The sequence below is a fragment of the Poecilia reticulata genome, chromosome 15 (assembly GCF_904066995.2).
Source record: "Poecilia reticulata chromosome 15, P_reticulata-male-v2, whole genome shotgun sequence".
In the NCBI taxonomy this organism is placed as follows: Eukaryota; Metazoa; Chordata; class Actinopteri; order Cyprinodontiformes; family Poeciliidae; genus Poecilia; species Poecilia reticulata.
This window is the reverse complement of record NC_088844.1, coordinates 29,410,590-29,428,108: the sequence shown is the minus strand read 5'-3', so window position 1 is coordinate 29,428,108 and position 17,519 is coordinate 29,410,590. Positions and strand designations below refer to the sequence as shown.

The 17,519-nt window shown below is 37.9% G+C and overlaps 2 protein-coding genes and 1 long non-coding RNA gene across 4 annotated transcripts in view; 2 read left to right on the top strand and 1 right to left on the bottom strand.

Annotated features, from left to right (window-relative positions):
- The window catches only part of LOC103477175 (uncharacterized), a 53,793-nt gene extending 51,983 nt beyond the window's left edge, over window positions 1-1,810 (bottom strand). The window contains 2 exon segments of the mRNA XM_081616635.1: window positions 391-507; window positions 797-1,810. Of these exon segments, the coding sequence (XP_081472761.1) occupies window positions 391-507; window positions 797-885 (206 nt within the window). The 5' untranslated portion in view covers window positions 886-1,810.
- A 2,303-nt stretch (window positions 1,811-4,113) lies between these two features.
- On the top strand, window positions 4,114-9,515 carry LOC103477173 (uncharacterized). Of its 2 annotated transcripts, XM_081616289.1 has the most exons (4): window positions 4,114-4,439; window positions 5,355-5,462; window positions 6,580-6,767; window positions 6,844-9,515. In XM_081616289.1, exons 2-4 carry the CDS (start codon window positions 5,370-5,372, stop codon window positions 7,370-7,372), a joined length of 810 nt encoding a protein of 269 aa, XP_081472415.1. In that variant the 5' UTR covers window positions 4,114-4,439; window positions 5,355-5,369; the 3' UTR covers window positions 7,373-9,515. The 2 variants fall into 2 exon arrangements, with proteins under 2 accessions (XP_081472415.1, XP_008428331.1); XM_008430109.2 differs by lacking the exon at window positions 4,114-4,439 and having other exon boundaries at window positions 5,144-5,462.
- A 323-nt stretch (window positions 9,516-9,838) lies between these two features.
- On the top strand, window positions 9,839-17,309 carry LOC145555213 (uncharacterized). Its single transcript, XR_014091307.1, has 2 exons — window positions 9,839-9,874; window positions 16,867-17,309. It is a non-coding gene; the product is annotated as an uncharacterized LOC145555213 (long non-coding RNA).
- The last annotated feature ends 210 nt before the right edge of the window (window positions 17,310-17,519 follow it).

The following is a 17,519-nucleotide window of genomic DNA, read 5'->3' as shown; positions in this document are numbered from 1 at the left end:
AGTAAATGAATTTTGCGTCCTCAAAGTTAAAGAGTTGGTTTGAGCCAGTTTGACAAACTAGCAACATTTTGATAACAGACTCCTGGTCCATCATGGACACGACAGAAGATGAAAATCCCTTTAAAAACTACAAAAAGTCCATTGTTCTGGTTGTTGCAGTGATGGAGTAAACTATGGATTTACATTGATTGGAGTATGACGGTTCACAGTATCAAATGATTATGGGATTGCAAAGATTTTCTTATAAGGAATGCTTTTGAGAATAATGTTGATGCTGATAAGAATGAAGATTAATTCAAATAGTTCAGAACAAATTGAACAAACAAACATATTGGAATAAAAACTCATCTCCACTCTTTTTAAAAACTTGCGATGTTGCATCCAACTCACCTTTCAGCAGCAGATGGTTGGTTGGACTGAAAGTCATTGGAACTGTTTTCTAATCCTTCACTCTTTAACAACACAGATGTTTCAGGAACATTTTCAGATCTGAGACTTGGGTGGATCCTGCAAAAAAAACACAACACATTCTGTGGTGTATTAATTTTACTTTTCAATAATAGTAATTATTTTGAGCCACTCTTAAAATCCAAAACAACACACTGTCAGAAAATAATTTTTCTATAAAATTTCCAGATTAACTGTTTGAGGATGTTAGCGTTGAGCTGACCATCGATTAAATTTAAACTTGACTTAATTTTCTGACTTCTATTGACATAAACCACAAACAAACTGATAAAGCTTCTTCCTGGTGTTCTGTTTCTAACATACTCATTTGGAAATCCCATTGACTCACCTCTGACCTTTCCTCCGGCTCTCATCTTCCCCACACAGAGTGGTTTTAGAGGGAGGCACTCCCTCCTCTCTGTCCTCACACTGATCCATGCTACTGAATTCACTTCAGCTCACACACACGTTCTAGCTTCACCTGCAGAGGAAACACACATCATTCATCAGCTCTGATCATCTTTACATCATTAGAGCTGGAAACAGATCAGCTGCTCCTCCTCTGATTGGCTCTTCTTCTCTGCTTCATATCAGTGTCAGTTGGATGCAGTCAGACAGCAGAGAGGCAGAGGAAGCTGCATCAGCTGTTGCACTTCTACCATCAGTCCACTAGATGAAGACATGGAGCAACATTTACATTCACTGACACTGATTCACTCTGGAATCTTCAGTCCACCACACTGACTCATTTCAACATGTGACACCATTTCAGTTGATTATCAGGGTTCACAGCAACAGATTCATTATTACTGGCTAATTACTGGCTAGTTTTCAGGTGACTTTAAATCAGCAAATACAAACAAAGACACATGTCAGGTCCCAGCTGACATGTCAGCTGGGAGGAGTTTTATAAGCAGTAAATGTTTTCTTTTTATCATTGCTACTTAGACATAATCTTTGAATAAAATAAATAAAATGTACAACTATTATTACTATTATTATAAAGTGACTGGAACTAAAATGTACCATTTTGTAAAAGGAACCATGAGAAATCTTTGGAATTTTCTGTGACCAAAACACAAACTAAAGAATGACAAAGTAATTAAATGATACCAGTTTGACTGGAAAGACTGATGGAGTTTGGGAATCACAGATGACATTTACCTTCAGGAAATAAAAACATTCTGGTCTTAACAAAAACAACAAAACAAAAAACTAAACAAAAAAAAAATTGCAAACAATTATTCATTAATTAAATAATTCAGATTCAGAATTAAGTTATTCCTTGTCTCTGGTAGATTTGTTTTTAACAATAAAAAATTATTGTAACATTTTTTCCAGATATCAGAGAGCAGAAACAAACAAACCGGAAGGTTCTGGGAGACACAGTTCAAGAAGGAAAATAGCAAACTTACAGTTTGTTCAAATGATCCAAAGAGTTGAAGAAGTTGTGAACAACAGACAGAGACACAGGTGATCTGCTTACTGGAAGGAGGCGGAGCATCACCTGTGATGGAGGTTGACAGGTAGGAGGGTAGCAGCAGGGCAGTTCTGGAACAACAAACCTTCAAGTTTGAACCACATGTCACATGCATGAAAAGTTCTACTTCCCTCCTTTTCTTGTTTATTCTATCATTCTGTTGTGATGGTATTACTGTAATTTCACTTTATTACTGTAATTTTACATGTCATTTAGAACATTCAACAAACTTCATCCATCCATCCATTTTCTTGCACCCTTTTTCCCTCAGTGGGGTCGGGAGGGGTGCTGGTGCCCATCTCCAGCTAACGTTTCGGGCGAGAGGCGGGGTACACCCTGGACAGGTCGCCAGTCTGTCGCAGGGCAACACAGAGACACACAACCATGCACACACACACTCATACCTAGGGGCAATTTGGAGAGGCCAATTAACCTGACAGTCATGTTTTTGGACTGTGGGAGGAAACCGGAGTACCCGGAGAAAACCCACCATGCACAGGGAGAACATGCAAACTCCATGCAGAAAGACCCCAGGCTGGGAATCGAACCCAGAACCTTCTTGCTGCAAGGCAACAGCTCTACCAACTGCGCCACTGTGCAGCCTTCAACAAACTTCAAAAACACAAATCTCTTCTTGGATCCAGCCTCTATTGTCCACTCTACCAGAGGACAAGCACCAGGAAAAGGAGCCGACCCGGTTTCTCTCTGTGTCAGCAGGTCGATGGTACAGACTGTAAAACCCAAAACATACATACATGATCTGTTACAGTCTGTGTTCACTAAACACATCTAAAATAATCATGTCTCTAAGTCCATCACTGGTTATGATGGGGGAAACAAAGATATGTTTAGTTAAAGAAACAGAGCCAGTTCTGGTAACAGATAAGGCTCTGGTTGGTTTCCCAACCATCTGGACTTAAAAAAAATGAAAACCATCAGAGATCTGCAGCATCCTGAAAACTAAAGCTCATTTATTAAGTTAATGTCAGTGAAAAAGTTCTGAGGAACTGAAGTAGAATTACACTGGATTTAATTATATGACAAGAAGTCGGGTCATTTAATAAGAGAAAATATAAAGAGACACTATCATTTTTCAGAGCACCAGTAAGCAGAAGGTGTGCAGTGAAATCAGAGGCAGTTTTATGAAATCCTCATGAGAAATTAAAAAAGCTCCAATAAAAATGTTTCATGATGGAGTCATGAGAAGAAACTGAGCTGCTGGTTGCTTCCTGCTGCAGTAACTGGTCTGACTGGTCAGACTGAGTGAGTGAGATTCCCCTGCTGACGTCTGAAGACGTGAACACTTTGCATTCCCAGTGAACACCAACACTCTGCTGCTGTGTGTTCCCGGTTCTGTTCAGCTCTGAAGGAACCAGAACCTGCTTTAACTGGTCTCTTTATTGGTGATTTTTCTCCATCTGGTCTTCAAAAATAAATTACATAATGTCTAATTAGACGCACTGAGGCATTTTTCAATTATCCAAATGTGGCAGCGATTGGAAAATGTGTACAAAACAACAGAATTTGTTGGTAATGCTAAAAGGTTCTGGTTTCTTTTTTTTAATCTGTGAGAAAGTTGTTGGGTGTGAATGTAGGGAACATGTGAAAGCTTCACCTGTAAGCCGTTTCGATACATGATGCTTATGGCATGACTTTGCTGTGCTTCCTACGAGTTTTGCAGTCTTGTATCATATTACTGTTAAGAACAAATAACTTTTGGGAAACAAAAAACTCAAGCAATCTAGATTATTGGTTTTATTCATGCGTCAGAATGCGCCATGTATCCATAGACATGTAGGACATGTTTAATATTTTAAGAGATTTTACAGAAACATCAAAATAAAGGATTACATTTTAAGTCACATTAAAACCTCATCCATCTGGACGCTAAACTGTTCGCTGCATCTGCAACTACCACCAGTTTTACCTCTGTGCTTATTTATTGCAGTTAGTATTTAAGTTCATGCTCCACTCAAACACAGCTATGCTGCTCTTAAAGCGAAAGCCCTGCTGTTGATCTGCAAAATGATTGATAAGAAACCACAGAAGTAGAAAAACATCTGAGGCTGTTTTTGCATTTGTATCTAAGCAGCGGGAACCTGAACCTCTGCACTGTCACAAGTATATTTCCTCAAACAAGTGTTGACTGCATGTTGTTTATATTATTGAAATGTTAGCGTATGCATGAAATCTTTTCAATAAATATATAAACATCATGAATTTTAAAATATATGCATTTGTTCAAATTATTTCTGCTCAATGTTTTCGGTTGCATGTTGATCATCAACTCAACTTCCTGCCACACGTCTCACCACACTGATGCTCTGTAAGTATAGAGGAAAAAGCATTTTGGTGCAGAAAACTGTTTGAAACTGACTTTGACATGTATATAGTGTCCAGTGAGGACTGACGTTGTTAATTACCTGATGAACTTTAGGTAAAAAATAAAAAAGATCTGCAAAACTCAAGACTTAGCGACTGGAGAACAAAGCAGGAAGACGTCTGAGGGGAGGTAGGAACTTAGTGCTTGGAAAATGTAAATTACTGTTGTGTCAATGATTGTTTTTAAGTGATAATGTGGAAGACAGAAACAAAATTAGACATTTTCTACTGACTGCAATGCAAAAGAAAAAAAAGTGATTTATTTTAACCTTTTATAAGGAGACTTGAGTGTAAAATGTGTTTTTAACATTTAAGCCGGTTATCACAGAATTTTAAAAGCCAAAACTGCCACAATCCTACAGTGTTTTTGTTCTAATTTTTTTGTATTTGAATATTTATTTTTTACATCTTAGATTTCATCTTTTTGGTTCATTTCTTTACATGTAATTACTTTGTTCTCACTTTGTAATCTTGGTGCATTTTTAATCTATTATGATGTTTGAGCCTCTGAATACTTCCTCCACAGCTTCCTTCATGTTTATTGGTCTCCTTTCCTAAACCTGCCTGTTTGCTCCCTGCTCTGCCTTCACACCATCTATTGCCATACTTATAATATCAATTTATTACTGCTGAAACAATTCATTCATTAAATACCACTTACCAGTACGATTACTAAGATCTGATTTAATAAGTAATTCTTGCAACATGAAGCAACAATTTAGATCAAGAACTTTTATTTTAACTATTTGTACTATTGAAGCAGTTAGTATTTTTTATTACTATCATTAATTCGTTTGAACTCAATTATGCATTATGAAGCTGGAAGAGACAGAGTCTCCTTAAGACATTTGGGACTAATGGAATATGAATTATGCTACACTCTTTTTATTGCACTTTTTTATATTAGATCTCATCCTAAAATGTGTTCATTTTCTACTTAATTAAATTTTTATTTTTATTTTTAAATATCTTGTTTCATGTCTGTGAGGAACATGTGTGACTTGTTTTTCATCCTTCCTGCTGATGTAACATGTTCTTATTTCAGAAACCGACACAGGAGATGGATCATGCTGACGTTGTTTATCTGGTCATGTGGCTCAACATTCGGTTCTGCCTTCCTGTCACAGTTCTGATCATCGGGTTGTGCTGCATGGTAGATATCAACAATCATATTGCCTTAATATTAAGCTCTTTTGTTCCTGTGTGCCTACACATAATCTAAATTAACATATCATATCAAAGAGTTTAATCTTCCATGAACTCTAAAATGTTTCAAGGACTTTTGAAAGAGAAACTGGCCCACAGCATCACAGACCTTCTTCTGTACTTTATAATGAGCATGAGGTGCTTTTCCACATTTTCCTAATGTCTTTCACAAATGACCTACCTGGATGTTTTACACGGATATGCTCAATCTTAAGATTGTTGACTTCTACTAACATTGGCTCAGGTTGGTTTCCCTCACATACTTCCAGACTCCAGTCTTCACCTATTTCTCACACTATCAAAGTTTTGCATTCACTCTTTCAACTAAAGCTTACTGACACAGAGTTTTACTGACTGGGTATTACTGATAAAATTATGCAGTCCAACAAATTAGTCCAGTCTGACCAGAGGACATGTGTCCTGTTAAGAGTCCTCATACTAGTGGAGCAGAGTTTTTTCTTTTGTCAGCTCACTCCAAAACAAATGATTGTTATAATAACTATGATAAAGATCTATAAAGATCTTTATTTCCTTTAGCCTTTTGCTCCCAGGCCATGCTAGAAAGACAAAACCTTCCTTATAAAGGTTTGTTTCTCACAGTTTCAGATGTTTTAATTGTTCTCCTCATTCCCCTGACAGTAGACATGACCAAGTTGAGGCAGGTAGTTAAAATTTGTTCCCATTTTCTGACTAAATATGAAAGTCAGTATCTGGTTTCTTTACTTGAAGAGCATTTGCTGGTTTTGTCCATTTTCAATAGTTGTAAAGATAAATTAGTCTGTTTGACATCCTATTGACATCCCAATAAAACTGGAAAATTTTAAAAATATGAGTGGGATTTTTTTTTAATTCATATTATGTGCCAACTAAAAAAGTTTAGTAATTAAAAATTGGAGTTTTGTAAAGGTTTTACAGTGTTGGAATATCCTGCTGCATGGCTTTTTGTACATCTCTATGTGGGGTACCACTAATTGTTGAGGATTTGTATGATATTTTTAACATTTTATTTTTGTATTATCAACTTGAATGAGACTGATTTGTCTTTGAAAAACTGGCTCCTGCAGGTTCGACTGGAAAACATTCCTGTCATCAAGTACATGAACCTTCTGGTCTCCAATCTGGTCCAGTTCAGCTCCATGATCGTCTGGGTGGCACAAAAGGATGAAAGAGAGATCCCCGTCTGGTCTGTGGCCGTGTATTACTGCAGCGTGTTGGCCAGTCTGGGCTTCCGGGTCTGCATCACTCTGGAGAGGTATCAGTACTCCTCTGTTTGAAGCAGGGATAGCTTCTGTGTAGTGATACAAATGTCTCTCTGTCTCCTGTTGCAGGTATTTTGTGATCGTCCCCCCAAAGCGGCAGTGCATCAAACAACCTATAAGTTCTGCGTTGATCTGCTTCATGATGTGGGGTGTTTGTCTTACAGCTGCTCCGTTTCTGAGGGCCTATCAACATGTTTTACCCATCTTTGTTTTCGTAGTTTTTGCTCTGGCCATCCTCTCGGCCCCCATCATGGTTTTCTGTCTCACTCAGAGCATCAGATCGCTTCCTGCTGCCACCTCTGTGTCCACAGAGGAGAAACGCAGAGCTGTGGGGGTTTTGGTTTTCTTTGTGGTCAGTTACACTGAGATGATCCTCTCCACAGACATTTGGTCTGTTTTAGTCTCCAGCTCGTTTTTATTCCATCTGTCTGACTTCAAAGTGATAGTTTATACTTTTCTACTGAATCCTTTTATGGACCTGGTTCTGTTTGTTTTCATGTGTAAAGGTCCCATTTATAAGCTGTTGGGACATCTGTGCTGCTGCAGCATGGATCAGACTGCAGATAAAGTAATTGAGGAGATTTACGAGTTGGAATGATGATGAACACATTGAAAGCATATTAGGAGGCAGTATTTAAAAAGACAAACCACTAAAAAAACAGAACTTTAAAAGTCTTCTACGACATCACGCAGTAAACAGAAATCATTGTTTTTTGTCATTTCATGTTTAACTTCAGTTTATGGTTGTATGAACTTTCTTTTGAGTTCTACATTTTGGCTTATCTGCCTCAGCAAAATATGCAGCAAATATGGTAAGATGTGAAATGTTCTATAGCTACTTGTAAAACTCCTGCTACTACCAGCAAATGCAACTGACTAAACAATAACTCAGTAAGCAATACTTTCTTTATTCGCTAGCCTGATATATAATTTAAGGTTTTTAATGACTACATGTGGCTCCAGGGATAAGATTTCTGACAGAGTTGTTTCTGTTGGTTTTTTGTATTGTGATAAGGAACTAAATGCTCCAACATGGGAACATAGGATCAGAAAATAACTTTAAAACTTCAAATCAGATGAGTTCATCCATATGTTCTCCATGTGATTTTCATGATTCCTTTGATTAAGTATTAAATGTGTTACAATCAGATGAATATTAATTTATTTCCTCCAGAAGAACATGCTCAGTCACCATGTTGTTAATCTGCCCCCGCGACCCGACCCCGGATAAGCGGAAGAAAATGGATGGATGGATGGACATGTCATTCATGATGCTTTTAATGATCTTGTTGTAAAAATGTCTGTAGAAAAAGCTGCTTTACTTAAACATGTGCTTGTGTATAATTCATAAAGACATTTAATAGAGAATTATCTATGTGACAGAGGCTTTGGATGCAATTAGATCCTTAGCCAGATGTTTGATAGCGCTTAACAAAAAGTAAAAAAACAAAACAAAAAAACCCTGCCAGCTAAGAGTGCCCTCTACTGGAAGAGTTTTTAACAATTATATGTTTTAAATAACTTCATGCATCTGTGAACACATCTGAATAATTCTGCGTTTTGATGGAATAATTATTTAATAAAAATGTCTGTTATTATTTGTTGATTTTCATTTTTTAAATATATTCCCCCCTGTAAAATATTTCCTAATTTCTTCAACAGTAATAAGCCTTTCATTAGTTCTACTAAGGGAACAACATTTAACAAAGAAAATACTTTTCGAGGTGGACACCCCTGCACAGTAATGGCTTGTTTTTTCAGATAAAAGCATAAAACAGAACTATATTTATTGTAGGCATATTGTGCCAATATAAATTCATGTTTCTCAGTTAAGAAACAGCTTTAAGTTGGAAGTTCACCTATTATTTTTATGTCAATCAAACTAATTTATTGAAACTTCAGTAAAAGTTTTGTGCTCTCTAAAACAGATGAACCAGAACAGTTAAAGTAAAGGTGCATCATTAACTTCATGTTAAATGTTTTTTGATTCATGTTTTTGGATTAAAAGCTGTTGCTGGTTTCCTGTCTTCATCTTTTACTTTGATCATTAACTCAACTTCCTGCCACTCACCTCAGGAAACCTTAGTGCAGATACAACTGCTGGAACCTGCAAAAAAAAGAAAGAAAATGTGTGATTACTTTAGTGTTTTTCTGGGTGAACCTCAGCTTCACTCTTATTTATAATTTAACTTTTACCATGTACATTTACACTTTAAATCTACAACCAGTTTCATTTGACAAGGTTGTGCTTGCACAGTGTTTCTCAACCTTATTCGGGCCACTGCCCCTCCTCCCCCGGCTTTATCCAGGACCCTCAACATTAAAACATGGATAGAACTGTAACTACATTAATCATAGCTCTTCTTCTCTTCAGTGCTTCTGTCGGTTTTTGCTGGTGCAGCTCTGTGCTGCCTTCAGGAGAATGGGACATCAGAGTATCATCCATAAAACTTCACCCACATGACATTTATTGTGCAAACCAGAGCTTTCAGTGGAAAAACAAAAGTTCCAGGTCCTTTTAATGCCATACAAATATGAGACAGAAACATGGATTATATCTTTATATAGACCTGTCTATTGATTATAGATTAATAGTTTTACTGGACAGAAACTACAAAGAACAAATCTGGTTCTTAATCAAATCCTAATGAGTCAAATTGAAAGTGTCATGGAGTCATCAGCCTCATGACATTAACACTGACATGAAAAATAATATTGAAAAAATAAATATATCAAATCTAATTAAAAACATATGTAGCCGAGTGGCGAGATGTTGTTTCGCAGTGGCCACCAGGGGGAGCTGTGTGTGCCAGCTCGTTAGAGAATGGGGTGAAAACCGTTAGACCGGTAGAAGCAGCTTTGTTGTGCTCGCTACGGTGTGCTAACGTTCATAACGGTTTTCTGCGGTCCTAAACAGAAGATTTTGGTGAAAAACTGTGGAGCTTGTTCGGGCTCTGTGAGGAACTGTGGAGCTTGGTATGTCTTGGGATATTGTGAGTTTCTGTTGAATGATGTCTGGTTCTAGTTAAACAATGATCTGTTATTTCCCTGAATGTATGTTTATCTTCCGCGATTTTGAGTTGTAAGCCAAGTTTACTATGTGAGTATTTTGAAATGTTACACTAGGTTTATCATATTGTAAGAAGTCTGTGATTTTATTTCTTTTTTTATACACTGAGTTGACCACATTGTAAGAAGTCTGTGTGATTTTATTTTTTTCTTTTATAGAAGCGTGCCTGCTTCAGTTGTTTATGCACTCAATAAAAAAAGAGATTTATTTGATTCCTGCTATTACATTAGCTGTCACTATAAGATCTTTAACCAAAATTTACCATTCTGTATAACTCCAAATCAATTTAACAATACTCTTATTCTATTAGAGTATTCGGGAAATAAAGAAAACCCCATTTATAACTTTGTGTCTGGGTTCCTCATTTTACCAGGCTACACATAAATAAGTGATCAGTTCTTTACTGTTATGGTCTGTAAGATATATTTATTCTCAGTACTAGATGTGGCCTCAACAAACCCATGGCACTTCAACAATATTATTTTACCTTTTATCTGGAAATAGTGTCTGTTTATTCTTGCCATACAGTCTCTGTATTAATTATTGCTCGAAAGGTCCCAGCGCCCCCCTTTTGTAAAAATGTCCGCCAGCGCCCCCTGCCGTCCTCTGAACGCCCCCTGGGGGGCGGTACCGCCCACGTTGAGAACCGCTACTCTAAATCTTGTTTCTTCTGCTGTGCCATCACAAATGATAGATTTTTCCAAAAATAAATTGCTAATGAACTGACCCGAAGGGAGGACGAAACTCCAGCAGTAGCGAGCGATAAATATTTATACCTGTATTTCATTTATTTTGAAGTATGTTGGTCCTGTTTACAACTATGATTTTCATGTTCCAAAGCAATTTTTTGTATGTTCCATCTTATAGTAATTAACAAAATAGTTTGACTACAAAGACTAGAGTCAATACTGCTTTACATTTAATTTATACGTTGAAATTTGTATAGTAAAATGCAATAAATTAGTTGTGATGTGCAGAAGATGAACATTAGCAAGCTCAAGAATATGTTTAACTCTTAATATATAATAGCAAAGGTTAGTTATAAAGACTAGATGACGTCAATTTATGGTCTTAAATTGCTAAATAAAATCTGCAAATTGTCGAATGGTTTTATTTTTATATCACTTTGCATGAACTACTTTCAAATTGTTTCATGTTCTACAACTACATTTCCTGTAGACTTAGAATTTAGTTTTGTTTCAAAATTATGCTAAGAATATATTAAATACATTAACTTTAATATATTTTACACTATAATTAATATAGAATACAGACTTCAATGGTTTGGAAGACAAAAGTATTTGGAAATGTCCAAGGTTTATTTATTTTTTTTAAGTGTGAAAATATCACAAAAGACAGAGTAAAAAGACAGAATTTCAGTTTTGGGTTAACAAAATATTGGTATATTTGACATAAACTGTTAAATTATGGAAAATATTTTGATGGAAATTCTGGAAGAAAAAAACCCCACAAAATGTCCTGTAACTTTTTGCAAGGATATTTTCAGTTTTTTAACAGAATTTCCGTCAGACGTTTCCCGTAATTTAACAGTATTTTAGTTAATTTTTTTCCGTAAACAAAACTGAAAATGTCCTGGTAATTTTCTGCCAGTACATTTTCTGTTTTTTTTACAAAATTTCAGCGGAATTTTTTCCATAATTTAACAGGTTTTGTTCCCGTAATTTAACAGTTTTCTATGTTTCAAATTTAACATATAAAAGCTGTTAAATTGCAGGAAAAAATCTGTTAAATTACGGAAAAAATTCTGCTGGAAATTCCGTAAAAAAACAGAAAATAACCAGGACATTTTCCTGTTTTTTTACGAATTTTTTTTTTTACAGTGCAGGTTGTTCACATGTACAGACGAAAAACACGTGATTAGTGATGTGATTAGTGATCCAATGGGTAGGATAGTCAGATGCCTAACAGTCATGCTTTTGGTCTTTGGGAGGAAGCCGGAGTACCCGGAGAGAACCCAGACATGCATGGGGAGAACATGCAAACTCCATGCAGTTACTATAAAGCCCTAGAGGTCGGGCAGGAGACCCACACGACTCGCTATGAAGCCCTAGAGGTCGAGCAGGAGACCCACAGGACTCGCTATGAAGCCCTAGAGAAGCGTATTGCATTTTCAAATGTGTAGTGGAGAAATCTCCGACCACATGTCTGAATACATGTGGCTGTTTCTGTAGCTGTGTCTGAAACAGCCACTAAACACGTGATTAGGATAGTCAGATGCCTAACAGTCATACTTTTGGTCTTTGGGAGGAAGCCGGAGTACCCGGAGAGAACCCACACATGCATGGGGAGAACATGCAAACTCCATGCAGTTACTATTAATCCCTTGAAGTTGGGCAGGAGACCCACAGGATTCGCTATGAAGCCCTGGAGAAGCGTATTGCATTTTCCAATGTGTAGTGGAGAAATCTCCGACCACGTCTGAATACAGGTGGCTGTTTCTGTGGCTGTGTCTGGTCTGAAACAGCCGCAAAACACATAATTAGGATAGTCAGATGCCTAACAGTTATGCTTTTGGAATTTGGGAGGAAGCCGGAGTACCCGGAGAGAACCCACGTATGCATGGGGAGAACATGCAAACTCCATGCAGTTACTACAAAGCCCTAGAGGTCGACAAGGAGACCCACAGGACTCGCTATGAAGCCCTGGAGAAGCGTATTGCATATTGCATTTTCAAATGTGTAGTGGAGAAATCTCCGACCACATGTCTGAATACATGTGGCTGTTTCTGTGGCTGTGTCTGAAACAGCCACTAAACACGTGATTAGGATAGTCAGATGCCTAACAGTTATGCTTTTGGTCTTTGGGAGGAAGCCGGAGTACCCGGAGAGAACCCACACATGCACCACTACTGGCTGCTTTTCTGCTGTTTCTCTGTGTCCCTTTTCTTCAACTGTTCCACCTAAAGCTGCGGGTTTTTGTGTATATTCGCTGAAAGATGGTGCCTTTCTTCTCCGAGGTTATTGGTTCTTGCTCCAAAGTCATGCTTCTTTCCTTCAGGGCAGTGTTTTCCTTCTCCAGGGCAGTGTTTTCCTTCTCCAGGTCAGTGTTTTCCTTCTCCAGGTCAGTGTTTTCCTTCTCCAGGGCAGTGTTTATCTGCTCCAAAACCATACTTTTCTTCTCCAGAGAGGTATTTTTTTTCTCTAAGGCGATGTTGTTTTGCTCCAGGGTGGTGATTTTCTGCTTCAGATCGGTCTTTTCCTTCTCTAGGGCGGTGTTTATATGCTCCAAAACTGTGCTTTTCCGCTCTAGAGCAGTCTTCTCCTTCTTCAGTGTCATGGTGTCCTGGTCCAGGGTAGTGTTTTTCTGCCTCAGGGTGATGTTTATATCCTTCAAGACAGTAATTCTCTGCTCCTGTTTGACGTTTTCCTGCTCCAAGCTGGTGTTCATTTTCGTCAAGATGGTGCTTTTCTTCTCCAGAGTGCTGCATCTGTCCTTCAGGGCGGTGTTTTGCTGCTCCAGGCCGGTGCTTTTCTGCTCCAGGGCATTGTTCATCTCCTCCAAGATGTTGATTTTCTTCCCCAGAGCGGTCTTCTTCAGTGTGGATGTGTTCTGCACCAGGGTGGTGAGTTTCTGCTCCAAGATGGTGTTTTTTTGGTCCAGGGCGCTTTTTTCCTGCTCCAAGGCAGTGTTTTTCTGCCTCAGGGCGATGTTCACATCCTTCAAGACAGTGATTCTCTGCTCCTGTTGGGTTTTTTCCTGCTCCAAATTGGTGTTAATTTGTGTCAAGACAAGGCTTTTCTTCTCCAGAGTGGTGCCTCTTTCCTTCAGGGCTGTGTTTTCCTGCTCCAGGGCAGAGATTTTCAGCTGCAGGGCATTGCTCATCTGCTCAAATATGCTGCTTTTCTTCTCAAAGAATGTGCTTTTCTTCTCCAGAGCCGTCTTCTCCTTCTCCAGTTTGGCGTTGGCCTCCATTAAATTGCTGATTTTTTGAGTCAATTTTTTTAATTCCTGATCTTTCTCTTCATTTTCTTTCTCTTTAGTCTCTCTGTTGGAGGTCAGCATGCTAACACTTTTTAATATGCCAAAAAGCCTCTCAGCCTTTGGACTTGAGGCTTTAGCTGAGGTCATTTTAGCAGACGATGCCTTACTCTGCTCACTCATATTTCAATCCTTGAAATCAAAAAACGTTGGAATGTTGAACTTGAAACTTTTCTCTCCGACTTCTGAAATGGCAATGACCGTAGAATTCACGTCTGCAGCCTTATGACATCAATGCATCACTCTTTGTGACATCAATTTGCGTGATGTCACAAATGGATGTCACTACCTCAACAGAACAACTAGAAAACTGCTGAAGTTTGAATAAAAACAAACTTTACGGCTGAATGCAGCTCGGCTTAGCTGATGGTTCATTGGAGGCAGTTCAGCTGGTAATAAATTACCAAGGCTGAAATCCGCACTCGAGAGTCAGCGGCTCTTGAGGATAATGGCCTGGCACAGCAGGGTGCGAGGACCAACTCTCTTGATAAAGATATGTTAAAAAATAACACAAAAATGTATAACCTTTAATGCACATTATGTGTTCATTTTAAGACACACACTGTGTTAAAATGTGCATAACATTATAACACACTGTATGTGTGTTATAACAGATTTACACATTTTTGTGTAAATCTGTGTTGGTCAGGCAGATTTTCTGACAGCAGAAAACAACAACAAATAAATGTGTTGTGAACAAATGTATAATTGCTCTCTTATCAGTAATTTGTCACGTCAAAATGTAAAGTTTTGAGTTTTACTGACACAACCCACAGATCAATGCATATTTAATCTAAACTTTAAAACGTTCAAAAACCAATAAAGGAACATTTTGCTGTTGCAAAAAAACAGTTGAGCTTTTTCCTTCTAGATGAAAAGCACAGAGTACAAAAACTAAAACTGCATCACTACACCGTCTCTGCAGTGAAGCATGATGGTGGCAGCATCATGCTTTGGGATGTTTGTTGTCTGCAGGGATCTGGACCCTGGTTAACGGTGATGATGGAGCTAATTTCAGGGTCTGGTGATATTGATACAACTGGGTGAAAATTTCTGCTGTATATTTTCTAACCTGACGTGATGAAGAGGCGTGTCAGAAGGTAGAAGTGATGATGTTTCTGACTCTGTGGAAAGGAAACTCATCTTCCTCTCATTCAGAAACATGCCAGATGGAATTAGAGAAATGATTGTTTAAAAAAAAGTTTCAGAAACATTTTTGGTAATGTGTTTTTAAATCTCATTACAATGTTTTAAATGTATTTTTTTTAAGTAATCTCCATAAACCAACAACTTTACAAGCATAATACAAATTGTAGCCCAGTGGTAAACTCAGGTTACTGCAATGATTGTATGTTAAGGTTAATAGAAATCGTATATAGTTCATGATAAGACACATATATTAAAAGTAAACATTTATTTATAATTGCATAACTTTGGTGTTAGCTAGGAATTTCATATTCCTGTTTCTGAAAGAAATACACTGGTATTTTCTTTTACTTAAATAATATAAAGGCAGTGGTGGGAAGCAACAAAGTACAAGTACTTCGTTACTGTACTTGAGTACAATTTTCGTGTATCTGTACTTTACTTAAGTAGATTTAATAATGGGTACTTTCTACTTCACTACATTTCTACAAACTCTCGCGTTACTCGTTACATCCAAGTCTCGTTGCGCTTTTTGTCCGTTAAAATGTGAAGTTCAGGGATTTAAGGTGGCGCCGTAAAATCCCAGCAATAACGTGACGTAGTGTCTGTTGTCACCCATCGGCTCCACCTTTACTCGCACGCGAAGCTCCAGACATGCGCAGTGGTTTCCTCTGAGCTGAGAAGCTGTCTGTCTAATGTCAGTAATATAATAGCTGCATAAATTGATATGGCGACATGTAAAATCAGCAGCGCTTCGCTTTCACAGACGGTGGGACTTCGTCCAACTTTTAGCGTCACTTTAAAAGGACACTAAAGAAAGGTAAGATCTGTGGAGGTGATGCTAGCTAAGCTAGCTGTACAGAGACACATATTGCATTTGCGATGAAAAAGTTGTGGGCTGAATTATTGTGTGGAGGTTTTGACTGAGGTGTTGCATATATGGGACAACGCTGGTACCAAAGTCTGCATTGATATGACATTCAGGAACGATCCGATTCTTCTGGACGGATCTTTAGTAAGGTTGATAGGACTGAAGTCTCACTGAGAGCCGTTCTGTGTTCTTGTAATGCTCTGCGTACGTACACTGCATTAACTATTATTATTTTATTTCATTAAAATGTTTTATATATATATATATAATTGGCGAATAAATAAAACAAGAACATAAGAACGCAGACCATGTTTATTGCTCATTGTTTTCGTCTCCTGTCATGGTGGCAGACTTTGCAGCAGGAGGGAGGATGAGAACAGTCACCTCCTTCTGCTTGGTTACTAATTGCTTATTGTGCCTCGGACAGTGTTCATAGTTGAGTGTTGTTTAGCGTTAATCGCTATGTTTAATGGTGCAGACAGTTGAGGCAGTATGGGCAACCGCCCAGGGCGTTATTTTAGTTTAGGGATGGCAGGAAACCTCTGTGGATTGTGGCACAGAGATGATACTGGTTACATTTATTTCAGCTCTAAGTATTTAATATCTAGGTGTTTTTATGGAAATGTGGATCTTTCAGATCAATTAGAGAAGCAATTTTGATAGGAGCACTTAATTTTATTGTGTCACGTAGCGCGGGGTGCTGGTCTTGGTCTTGATTTGGTCTCGGGTTCAGTGGTCTTGACTACAACTCTGCTACATGGCTCCTTGGTTCCATGTCCTCCCTTGTCCACCCTTTCAGTTGGATTTCTTTCAAAATAAAGGCCACTAGTGGCGAAAAAAGTGAAGTTCATGCTATGTTAGGACATCCCTGAAATTATGATGCATAGAATCACATATCTAAGTCTAAACTATGTTACAGAGTAAACACAACATGGTTTATCTGTGGCATTGTTCATTAAAATGGCACATTTACTAAACTTACTAAACTTCTGGTTTTGTTTTGAAGGTTTCATAAAGACACAATGTGAGGAAGAAGAGGGAGATATCTTTAAAGAGACGGATTCACTGCAGCACGGATGAATCTCACATCGGATTTTGGACTCAAACTCAGCTGCTGAATCTCTGAAGCTAGAACTCGTCGGCTGGAAACAGACGACAGATAATATATATAAAGCTGTATGTAACCCGCAAGAAGGGTTACTTTAAATACCTTTTAATAGTAGATGGCAATACCAACACTACAAAAGTATAAGTAAGTTGGGCCTGATCAGGAGATTCTAAATTCGGAGGAGCCTAGGTGTGAACAGAGGAGAGCACACAATGTATATAAAAAAGTAGAATTTAATTTTTAAAAAAGTAGAATTTAATATAAACAACATTTGTGGATCCACATTGTACAAATAAAGAAAATTTGCACGCTTTAAAAAAATAAAATAAAATAACCCAGTCTTTTATGTGTCTGTCAAATGTTCTTTCAAAGTTTGTTTAGTCTTTCCAATATGTCTGTGAAATATTTTTTTGTTTCACGGCTGGTGACCAATCGGGTCACTGTGTACCAGTTCACTTGGTCCTCTGGGCTGGGGCTCGCCATCTAAGTTCTTGTAATGTAAGGTTGATGTCTCTGGCACAATGTGTCAAAAGTGCACCATAGAAAAATAA